The 12,669-nt window shown below is 44.6% G+C and overlaps 1 protein-coding gene across 1 annotated transcript; it reads left to right on the forward strand.

The window, feature by feature from the left end:
- The first annotated feature begins 11,129 nt into the window (after nt 1–11,129).
- On the forward strand, nt 11,130–12,297 carry LOC100822290. The gene has a single exon (XM_003560526.4). The coding sequence runs from the start codon at nt 11,409–11,411 to the stop codon at nt 12,045–12,047; it is 639 nt and encodes a 212-aa protein (XP_003560574.1). The 5' UTR covers nt 11,130–11,408; the 3' UTR covers nt 12,048–12,297.
- The last annotated feature ends 372 nt before the right edge of the window (nt 12,298–12,669 follow it).

Consider the following 12,669-nt stretch of genomic DNA (forward strand, 5'->3'; position numbering starts at 1 on the left):
GTGAGCAGTGCACGAGGTGGCGTCGGCGTCGATCGTCGGGGAGGCGCGGCCAACGACTTCTGTTGTTCTCAAGACCTTGTCAAGGAGATAGGAGGAGGTCACAGGGGTGTACCGGTGAAATTAATTAAGAAAACGAGCTTCGGGGTGATTTCACCATCAACAATGGTGACGGTGACCGGCGGGGAAAGACGCACCGGGCTCTACGGAGGATAAGAGACGAAAATTTCTTTTGCAGTATGATGGAGGAATGGAAAAGGCTCATGAAAGTCTTTTATAGTCTGAGAGTGTAGATCGAAGGGTGGATGCCAACGGTCGGCATTCGGTGCGCATGGGTGGAATTGGGAGAGGAAGAGGGGAAACGGGATAATTGTTGCCTGAAACGGTTCATGGAGACATGAGGATTAATTTGCATGTTTTAATTTGAAGAGTATCAGTGGATACGAAGGGAATCGGAAGGAGATCAACCGGCGGCAGTCATGGCTGTTTCTGCATGCTCTGAAACGAACAGAGGAGGAAGACGAAGCCTCGGGGCTGGGCTGGGGCGTTGGGGAGTTGGGCCAGAGGGGAGGGTGTGGCCCAAAAAGAAAAGAGAAAGCTGAGGTGGGGTGGTCTGCCAGGGAAAGAACTAGGCTGGGCTGGCCCGAACGAAATAGAGAGAGGGAGGGGAGGCATACCGGGCTGGCTAGGGATAGGTTTAGGCTTTTATAGCCTTTTCTAATTCCAATAAAATAGAGAGAGGGAGGGGAGGCATACCGGGGAGATGGGCTTCGGCCCAGGGATAGGTTTAGGCTTTTATAGCCTTTTCTAATTCCAATAAAATCACGGAAATTCAAATATGGCTTTATACACACCGTATGAACTCCAAAAATTTCCAGAAAATCAAAATAATTATTGTGGGCTTAGGAAATATAGTTTCCACCCAAAATATTGTTTTGTAAATACTTTTATAATAAAATAACTTTTGATTAAACCCCATAAAAGTCTTATAATATTATAATTGTCCAATAAATTCCGAAATAAAATTCTAACACAAAATCAGGCACTTTTTAAATCATACCAAATGTTTCCAACTATATACTTGGGAAAGTCATGGCATCCCCACTCTCGATGATTGAATAAATGTTGGAAAATCATTTGCACATGAGGATGTCATGTTACCCTCTTTCTCTTTTATTTGATCATTTCCAATTGGAAATGAAATATCAAAATGACAATCAGTCAAACAGAGACGAAACATTAAAGATATTTTCCAACCATATAATTGGGAAGTCATATTATTCTCTCTCTTAATCATTTACATAAATGTTGGAAAGCATTTATAATGATTCAGAAATTCAAATGATGACCAAGACTGATCATGAGCATGATATATGCTTTAGTCGTCGTCCAAACACGAAATTTGAGATTTTACAATTCCTTAATATAGCCAAGAAATGCAAACAAGGGTTTTTCAGTTCCAAAATTTCAGACAATGGCAAAAAATGCAAATGGATCAAATAGAAATAATTATATATATATTTCTATTTAAAATTTCAGACAATGGCAAAAAATGCAAATGGCAAAAAATACCTACAAGCTAAACAGGAATCGGTTCCTGTTTAACTAAACAGGAACGATCTGAACTTCCTCGCTTGTACGACTGAACTTCCCTTGCTACGGATGTGAACTTCCCCTCGCTGCGCTATACTCTGCACGCGCACGCAGTATGGGTGGTCTGTGCGGACGGTAATTTGAAATCTGCTCTTAAATCGTACAAAATTAGCAAAAACGTTATATACGAAAAAGGTGCGCCTGGTTCATAGCTTTCCAACGCTGTATTACTTGCATCATTCCGACAAGCGGTTCAAAAACAATCGTAAAAATACCGTCCGTCCTTTTTAGATTGATCTGATTTCGGTATTTTTGAAATTAATCTTTTATCATGAGGAATTTGGAAAAAAAAAATTACATATGAAAAAGCTGCGGATTTTCAGTAGCTTTCCAACGGTATATCGTTTGCGCAAATCCGAAAAAGTTTGAGAAACGCGGAGAAAAAATCAGTACATCGTGCGCGGCAACACGGTGTGCATGTTCTGAACTTCCATCGATACACGGGTGAACTTCCATTTTATAGACCGTGAACTTCATGATGGTCTCTGAACCTTCGTCGGCTGTAATATTTTGCCTGTGCCGGAGAAGAAGGAGGTGTCCGGGCGTGAATGTACTAAACTTTCCTATATACAAGAGTGAACTTCTTATTTTATAGACCGTGAAGTTCTCTGGTACAAGATTTTTGGTGAGGAAGTTTTGCCAATCCATATTAACAAGGCTACTACACCCCTGTTTTGCAGTTTGCCAGCTAGTGAACTTCCAAAATAAAACTTGCAAACTCCCATGAAACTAAATTCCATGAAAGGGCATCTAAACTTCTCAGTCTAAACAAGTGAACTCCCATGAAAACTAGCTAGTGAACTTCTCAGTCTGTACAAGCGAACTCACATGACAGGGCATCTGAACTTCTGTGCAAGTAAACTCTCATGAAAATTAGCTAGTGAACTTCTCAATCTGCATACGTGAACTTCCCTAAAAGCACATGTGAACTTCCCAGCGTACCACGCCTATAACTGTGGTCTATGGGCGTGAACGTTCTGAACTTCCATCGACCACACGAGTGAACTTCCGTTTTATAAACAGTGAACTTCCTGACAGTCTCTGAAACTCCGCCGACTGTAATTTTTGCCCGCGTTAGAGAACAACGAGATCTACGGGCGTGAACGTTCTGAAGTTCCATCGATACACGAGTGAACTTCCGTTTTTTAGACTGTGAACTTCCCGCGGTCTCTAAACCTCCGCCGCTTATATCTTCCTCGTTTATACCCTGTGAACTTCCTGACGGTTTCGAACAGCGAATGATAATTCGAAATCTGCTCTTAAACCGTAAGGAATTAGCAAAACCTTTATACACGAAAAAGTTGCACCTAGTTCATAGCTTTCCAACGCCGTATCATTTGCATCATTCCGACAAGTGCTTCAAAATATATCGTAGAAATACTGTCCGCTGTTTTTTGTTTGGTCGTAATCCGGCGGACGGTAATTTGCAAACTGCTCTTAAACTGTTAAGAATTAGAAAAAAAGTTATAAACAAAAAAGTTGCGCCTGGTTCATAGCTTTCCAACGCCGTATAATTTGCATCATGCCGACAAGCGGTTCAAAATATATCGTAGAACTACCGATTGTCTCCGCCGCCGCTCGCTCGCCCGCGCCAGAGAAGAAGGTCCGCTCGTTCGCCCGCGCCGGGGGAAGAAGGTGGTAGCCGGGAGCGCGTCGGGAGGAGGTGCCGCGGGCGGCCGCCGCGGGCTTAGGCCGACGCTCGCTCACCCGCATCGGTGGTAGGAGGTGGTAGTTGGGAATAGTTCCTGTTATATATATATATATATATAACAGGGACTTAATCCACTCGTTGGTTCAAATCACAAACATGGTGTGAAAAAGTTTAAACAGGGTCTATAAATGTGAACTCCTTCAGAAAATCCAACAAATTCCATCAAAAGATTTTCAACACAACAAGTTTAATTAAAATAATTATTTTTATTTAACATTTCAAAATAAGAAATTTTGAAATATTACACGGTAGCACCGGCGAACACGAACTCGATCAGCAAGACCGAGAGGCAGACCAACGAGAAGCCAACCGGATGACAACAAATGAGCGCAGAGAGAACCAAAGGCTTAAACAGCGACACGCTTCCAGCAATCCAAGTCCACCGACAACGTAGCACACAGGAGACCAACCAGCGCATAGACAATGACAAGCAGGACGCAACCACCAAAGAGCCCCACAAGCAGCCGGACAGGCGCAAAAACGACAGAAAACACTGTGAAGACCAACCGCCACACCTGGCGACGGCTTCAACCAACAAAGCGGGCAAAACAGTGGCCGGCGACGTGGAACATTCACCACCAATTCAGGCACAAAAGAAAACCTGGCGTTAACTGACCGAGAGCCTCGAGACTGACAAGTGGGCCGACAGAAGGAGAAGCCCCGCAAATGGTCACAGCCCAGCAATAGAGAGGACACGCAGAGAGGCACGCAGCGCCTATCGAGAGCCCCGAGCCTGACGAGTGGGCCGACAGCAGGAGAAGCCCCACTGGCAGCGAAAGAAGGGAGGAACACAGCGAGACAAGACTCCACATGCACTTCACAACGCGACAGACAGCTACAGTACGGACGACGTGGCCTATCCCACAAGGCTCACATTCTTCGCAGCTTAATGGTTTAAATGTTAGAAGTGGCAGCATACTAAGATCTAAACCTTTTAGATTTATTCCTCTAGAATTTGTGTCTTCATGTTAGAAGTGGCTGCACAGCCAGATCTAAATCTTTTATATTTATTTATTTAGAATTTGTGCACTAAAACTATAAGATTCTTTTGTGAAGATTTACCTTACTGTATTACTAAGTTAGAATACTTGCACATGTCGTACTTCTGTTTGTGTCAAAGAAGAACTTTGGAAATCTTTAGAAGATGGGACTTGCAAATATGATACCCTACCTCAGACATTTATACAAGCCATGGTTCCAAACTGGCAGATGATTTAGTAAACAATAGACAATTAATTCGCTTCGGCCTCGGGATAGTCTTCCTCTTTCCTTTCCTGACTCGCTAGCAAGCGGGCCCATGAATAATCTTCTGTGTGTCTTCTTGCTCGAAGAGGGAAAAAAGGAGGCCGCGCTCGTTGGGATGGCTGACGAGAATGCTGCTCCACAACGTAAGTCGACGATGGCGTGTTTTGACATCCTTGACCTTAATTTTGTCATGGATCCCACCAAGGTCTGAGAACCCTTTACCCGAATTCCGAATCCTCCTGGCAATTTTCCCTAAACCACCTCTCGTCCACGTTGTGTCTCTACCTCCGCCCTCGCGCCCGCCCCGCCCCCGCCCCCGCCCCCACCGTACGCATCTACCGTCAGACATGTCTAGTTATCCACTAAGTCGCACTTCACTAGCACCTCTCACCGATCCTTCTACTACCAAACGGACGTCCAACTCAATCTTGTGTGTTTCGGCTGCCATTCGAGCTTCTCCTACTTGTAGGTAAGTTCTGGATTCTCTGCACCCAATACTCTGGTTGCTCTCTAGGGCACAGATTAAATCACTATCATTCCTCTTTCATATAATCTTTTTTTATTCCTCCTCTTTCATATAATCTGAATGTTTTAGGATGTGTAGTTTCCTGATTTACTTTCGTTTGTTTCTCCATTTCATCTGAGAAATCATGAATAGAAAATTCAAAGAAAAAGATATATTTTGTTACTTACTGTGAAAATTTCAATTGATTGAAGCATTGGTTCATCTATAATCTTCGATTTTATAAGATGTGGCTGCCTCCAGGAAGCTGGAAACCATATGGACACCAACGAAGGGCGCACTAAACTGCGGAGACATGACTGGATGACGACATGGAGGGTGAGTTCTTGCAATGTATCTTCTTTCTTTCCTCATTTCTATTGCTCTAGCCACGCAGTCTCTTGTGCTTGATCGCTAAAATAACTAACTTGGAATGCTCAATCGTAGGCCTTTTCATGGCAGATTTCTTCTTGAATCATTTCTATAAACATCAAGTTCCATGTGCAGACATGTCTGGATGTACATAGACTGAATGTATGCCCCTTGTAAGAAAGCCAAGATTGTACCGCCTAGATCGAGAAGAATATATGTACCTTCATATCTTGTGTATGTGTGAGAGAGACACTAACGTACCAAAGAGAAAGAGAGAAAGGTGTGCGTGAACCTGATCTATTAGAAGGCGAGAATCCCCCTAGCCACAAATATTTCATATCATATACCAACATTTTCTCCCTGCACTCCCAAGGAACTTAGCATAAACTTTTTGAGATATCATATTACATAATTCTTATTTGAGATTTATTTTAGGATTTTTAACATTTAAAAATAAACATTACTAGCAAAACTATCGTCAAGGGTTTCTATGTTTGTTTTGCAATGTCATCAGAGTTGTTGAATCAATTCTTAGAATCCAAATTTTTTAACGAAGTCCCTGTCTGTTTATGGCACCCTTCTGTTTGGTCCAGTTATATGTTTATATGTACTACTTAACATTTGTATGCTACATCAATTCACAATCGGTGACAGTTATCTTCAAGTTAGAAGTGGCGGCACACTCTGATCTAAACTTTTTAGATTTATTTCTCTAAAATTTGTGTCCTCATGTTAGAAGTGGCAGCACACCCAGATCTAAATCTTTTAGATTTATTTCTCTAAACTTTGTGCAGACCTTATCTGAAACTATAATATTATTTTGTGAAGATTTAGCTTGCTGCATTATTAATTTAGAATACTTGCACTTGTAGTGCTTCTGTCTGTGTCAGAGAAGAACTTTGGAAAACTTCAGAAGATGGGACCTACAAATCGGATACCAGCTAGCTCACACATTTATACCAGCTATGGTTCCAGTACTGATCAGATAATTGAAAGGATGACAAATTTGGCCTTTACAAATGATTTGAAGTTTGAAAAGCCAAAGATGGTGTGATCTCGCACTCTGGCGTATCTGGGTATTAGTGAAGATGAAATTCCCCGGTTAAAAAAAAACATGAGTCATGTCAACAAGAGAAATGTATAATTTCAGTCACTTTAACGAGCGTGAACTTAAAAGATAATAAGCACAGATTTGAAGAGAAGCTACAAATGTTATACTTGGTTAAGAAAACACATATCAGTCAAATTCTGCACATAAAGCTAAAAGAATACACCACTTACTCACTAAAAGGATAAATATCCATTGGATACATCCCATGGATTCAAAATTGTAAGCTGAAATGAAGACATTGGGTGCAAAAATTATAATGACATATTGTAATTAAATAGATTTTTATGGCTAACATTCAAAGGGTTTTATATAGTCTCACTAGAGTTACACAACATTCGATCGAAGAGCGTTTGTTACTATAATTACTAAATACATATGTATATCAATGCTACGTTATCGTCTAAGGTAGTATGGAGGATTGTAAAAGAGCTCTATAATTCAGCCATGATTTAAGAAACATCATGGATGAGAAGTCAATTAAGGAAATAACATGCCATGTGTTATCCCAATTCCCTAGGCTGCCAGTCTTCCGGCCAGCTTCTGCATCCGCTTGAGATTCGAAGGTGGGCTATGCTTAGCACAGCTTGACTATTCTCGGGGTTCGCTTCGATGCCTCTTTGGGATAGTTTCCCACCTCTGTCCCACCACACGATCCTGGCGTATAATTTCCTAGCTCTCGCCCAGGAAAGCCCATTCGTGGATAAACAATAAAAAATGTCGCAGGCTAAGAAAAAGAATAGATTCACAAGCCTCCTACTTTGAGCTAGACTCAGCACGAAAGCTCCCACGCATCAGTGCAGAATCGGACGACTTCGGTATAAGAAATAAGCCAAACTAAACTAAATCGGACGGCTTCGGGTCAAAGAAATAGCAAAACTAAATCGGACGGCTTCGGTCAAAGAATAGGACCTCTATGTCATCGCGTCGGCATTCCCACGCCGGCGGAGCACGCGGTGTGCCGGTCCGAGTTCGCCAACGGAGACGCCGTCCGGCTGCTCACCACCATATGTCGCCAGGCCTTCCACGCGCCCTGTATCGACTCCTGGCTCCGCGCCCACACCACCTGCCCTGCCTGCCGCTTCGACCTCAACCTCCACGTCGCTCCACCCATCGACGACACCGTCATGACCCGACCTGCTGCAGTGGCGGTCCACGACCAAAGGACAACGTCGCCTTCACGCTGTGGCGGGGCGAGGACTCAAGAGCGCAGTGCAGCAGCACCAACCCTTCTCCTCGCCTCCGTGGTGACAACGCCTATTAAGCGGACTCGGTAGAAGAGTTGCGAGAAAATATTCTGTGCTCCCAATCTTTTAGGTGCTACCACGCATGGTATCATCCATAAAATGTTTTTAAAAAATTTAAAATAAATGGAGTTAGTTCGTAAGATATGTGTCTACATTGTCACAAAATTTCAACACCGCGACAGAAAATATTATAGAAGTGAGCACCGCGAGAGACAGTGTGCGCGGTTACAAAATAAACAATGGCAATGCCCAAATCTCTCGGGCTACGTTCCTCAGCACACTATGTCAGCACCGCGGCGGCCAACATCGTAATTGATGGCCATATCGGACGTCTATTTACGCACATGTAAGCTTTGGAGAGCAGGTAGAAGAGCTAACGTTAATTTGCGTGGTGCCGGCCTCGTCACATCGTGCGCGGGAAGCCGATCGATATATCTAGCTCTGCGGCAGCGGGGTGTACCAATAACGTGCATACGCGCGACCACCGGCCGTCCGACGAGAAGAAGAATCGACCCGAGAGCACGTCAAAGCTAGCCCGCATTACTTCCGCCGGAGCGTGCGCGGTTTTGTGGGATCGTTGTCACTGTGGCCTGTGGGATACTGACGAGACGGCCAAAAGTTATTGGACTTGACAAAGCAATTAGCCCCGCGAGCGCGAGCGAATCGGAACGCATATCCGCATGAGCGCACGCTAAAGTGCACTGCGGGTTGACCGAAGGATGTTGTGGGCTCCCGCAACGGGACCCTCTGTCGGTCGTCTGCTCCAGGCTACTCCCTCCGTCCCTCCATACGAGGCACGCACGTACTTCTAAAATGTTAATTTAGCTAACTAAATATAAATTGAATAATTAAAAAATTATATCATTAGAAAATTCTTTCGATAACGAATCTAGTGGTTTATTTTCGTTAGAAAACATACATATTTAATTATTCAAATTGAAAATTTAGGTATACGTGCGTATCTCATATTATGGGACGGAAGAAGTACCAAGTACACACGCTGGCCAAAGGGATTTGTCAGAAATATCGATCATATCACGGGCCAGCAGCAATTTATATTTCTTCCTCCATCCGTATCCAGCTTTCTTGATCAGGCAAGAACCACTGCAACGGCTTCATCCACGACGTGCTCACGGCAACATCTTCCTCCAACAGAAGGAAGCAGATCCTAGAAAAACGTGTTTTCTTCCTGGAAACAAAAAGAGATCACGTGAGATTACTTGTGAATCGATGTAACTGAGTGGCCACCAATTGGGACATGATTAGATATAAACTAATCAGAACATCATGCATGATAGGAGTAGCAAACAGTGAGACTGATAGAGAGCCTTCGATCCCTTTGCTGTCAGCTGCATGTTGCAGCGCCCGTGCCGTTAACAAATGAGGCAAGCAAATTAAGGGCTAGCTGCAACTTGCCTGGAAAGACGCCGTGGATGCAAATCGGGTCAGTAATCCGCATGGCCCAAAATATGGTCTGCCGTCAATGTCGTGCCACCACCATTATATTCAGCTTTCTTAGCTAAACAATGAAATCATGACGAGACAGGGATTTGAAGCGCGAGCACCGTGGATGCAACGTACGCCGGAGTAGCGGATGGTTCCGGTTTCCACACGTCCGTATCGCTGGCCGTCGACTTATCATCGGACGTATATGTATTATTTTTTTGAGCGAAAGGACGTGTGTAGATTTTTTGTGTATAGCTAAGCAGGAGGGCCCGCTAACAGCCGCCCCAACCGCGGGCCTCAGCATGCTTGCCCATGAAACGAACGGCACGGCCCAGGTGCGTGCGTCAGGTTTCACTTGCTCACCGGGCTGAGGAAGAAGAGTCTCCGGAAGCGCGAACGGGCCCCGGGTTGTGTGGGCACGTGAAAGCGCGCGTTGCTTCTGCGAGACCGCGGCCGGTTTCGTGCGATCGCTGTGGGGATTAAAGTGATAAGACGGCGATGCCCATTTTGACACAGCAAGCCCCGGGCACGAGCGAAGCGACCGAATCGGCACGCGCGCGCGCTTTAACTAGGATCCGTGGAAAAAAAACCTCGCGGCTGGCTCTCGTTTTCGCATGGGCCTCAAGAAAGCTCGACACGACGGATGGAAGAGAGCAACGTTGCTATGCTGGTATGGTGTTGATCTTTCTCAGAAATCTCCTGGCCAAGTCAAGTGGAAACTTCTTCTTGCACTACGTACTGCCTCGTTTACGACCTACTCCACTCCGTATCCATCTACTTGCAGTATGCGTATCACCCGTGTCCGAAAGATGCACCATATGCTAGTAACAAGAAAGACTAACACATTTTGAGACTGCCTCTTTTACAATATACTTTTTCTTTTTCACAAAGAATGGACACGTATACATTTTGAGATTTTACTTTAACCCAAAATTAGATTAATGATTTGAAGATACATGCTATAAAAATTATATCATTGGATTCGTATTTCAAAAATGTCTTGGCTCTTCCTGCTTACTTCATGTCATGTCTGTCCTTGCCGAAATGAGTCATTGAGAAGATTGATAGACTTAGAAGATCCTTGTTTTGGAAAGCAAAAAATTCCTCTAAGGGTAGTGACTGCTTAGTTTCTTGGGAGCAGGTTTGCAAGCCGGTTGACGAAGGAGGTCCGGGGATTAAAAATCTTGAACTTCAAAATAAATGTCTCTTGGCAAGTTTAGTGCACAGACTCCATGTTAACCCTGAATCTTCATGGGCAAAACGGATTTAAATGGCTCACTACCCGAGGAGGGATCTACTTGCAGTATGCCAGTATCACCAGTGTCCGAAAGATGCACTATATACTACTAACAAGAAAGACAAAACATTTTGAGACTGCCTTTTTTACAACATATACTTTCTTTTTCACAAAGAATGAGCACCTACACATTTTGAGGTTTTCTTTGACCAACAATTAGAGTAATGATTTTATATATCATTGGATTCATATTTCAAAAACGTTTTCAACAATATAAAATTTATAACATATGATATACATATCATTGGTCTAATAACTGGTCCTCAAAGTTTAACCTCGAAATATATGCGCTTCATTCTTTGTGAAGCAGAGGGAGTATTATCCTAAAGATGCGTTAATCGGTGATGTACAATACATATATTTCTTCGAGAAACCAACAGTAGGCACTTCCCTATGTATTGATGATGTTAGCATGTGTCAAGGAAGTTACAAAGTTACAAGCCAGTCCAATCACCCGGAACGACTGAAATCCACATGGCGATCAACAGCTAATACGGTACATGCATGCCAGTACAAAGCTAGGCCGACATCCTCTTAAACTAGACATTCCTCCACTTGCGTACTTGATCAAAAACCGCGACACCATATCCCTTTCACACATTTTTGTAAGAAGAGATGTAAACTTTGTGTGTATCCCCTTGGTCTAGACACGCTTGTCTAGCTTGTGTATTTCAACCTTGGAGATTGTTTTTCTTCCTTGCCGATCCTCCCTCCATTCCTCCATATATACCTCCACGGCTCCTCCTCACGCTTCCAATCTTCTTAATTCCAAGCTAGCTCCATCTCCTCTTCTCTACCATCTCCTGCGCGCGCACTGCAAGCTGAGATTAATGGGGGAGTACGCGTGCACGAGCCCGTCGACGCCGCTGCCGCCGGTGCAGGGGCGCAAGGAGCAGCCCTCCCCGCGCCACCACAAGATGGTGTCGTCTTCGTCGCCCAAGGCGACGCGGCCCGCCATAAGGATCATCCACATCATCGCGCCGGAGATCATCAAGACCGACGCCGCCAACTTCCGCGACCTCGTGCAGCGCCTCACCGGGAGGGACGCCGCGGACGACGACGACAGCACGGCCGTCACGGTGGGCGTGGCGCCGCCGCTGCCGCAGACCCTGCCGCCGTTAGAGGAGAAACCACAGAAGGTCGAGGCGGCGGCGGTCAAGAAGAGGGTATTGCCGGGGGCGTCGGCGCTGCAGGCAGCGGATTTCGTCGCGCAGCAGGAGAACAAGAGGAGGAAGAAGATCAAGTGCGAGGTGGTGAAGGTGGAGGACGGAGCAGGGTTCGGCTATGGGGGGTTCGGGGAGCTCGGCCATGGCGGCGACCTGTGGATGGATCTCAACCCAGGGGGGTTCTTGAGCTTCCTGGAGGAAGCCGACGTCTTCCAGGGGATGGCTCATCCTGACTTCCTGCAGCCTCTGGGGTCGTCCAGGATGGATTTCGTCGGTGAAATGTGCGCCTCGTTTCTGGCTTAAATTTAGTCGGTTATTAGATGGAGTTCTTCTTTGATTTTTGTCATCTCTTTGTGTTGTTGTGAGGATTTGGTTGAGAGAATTGGATTCTTTTTTCTCTTCCCTCTGTCTAGATGAACATAGATACAGTGGTTTCCTTGCACCCTTTGTTGCAAATTGTGACTATGTACGCATGATCATAGGAGGAATGATCAATTTGGGTGCTTACATTTTGTTTTGGCCTCTGAAATGTAAATAATTGTTCTTAACCGTCTGTTCTATATTCAAAGCATGATTATGTGGAGATTTTTTTTATAGAATACACCCAAGCAGGTGTATCATCGGTTAAAGGAGGAGATGATGCGACGCAGCTACAGCCTACAAGTCCATTACGGGCGGTTACAAGGAACTCTCCGTTATCTATCCACTCACTCGGCAGGCTACCAAACCTCTGTCCACTCAACAATCTTGCTACAAGCCCATTATGTGGAGAAAATTAGAGCAATGATATTGTTAACTGTATCAAAACCACTGGAGTTCTGTTATCACATTTGAAGTTGGCTGTACTGCACTCTTAATTTTTGGATGGAAAAAAGTGTGCTCGCCATTTTCATGACAGCTGAAAACTTTCCCCTTGTGTATGTAC

This window comes from Brachypodium distachyon, chromosome 1, assembly GCF_000005505.3.
Source record: "Brachypodium distachyon strain Bd21 chromosome 1, Brachypodium_distachyon_v3.0, whole genome shotgun sequence".
Taxonomy (NCBI): domain Eukaryota; kingdom Viridiplantae; phylum Streptophyta; class Magnoliopsida; order Poales; family Poaceae; genus Brachypodium; species Brachypodium distachyon.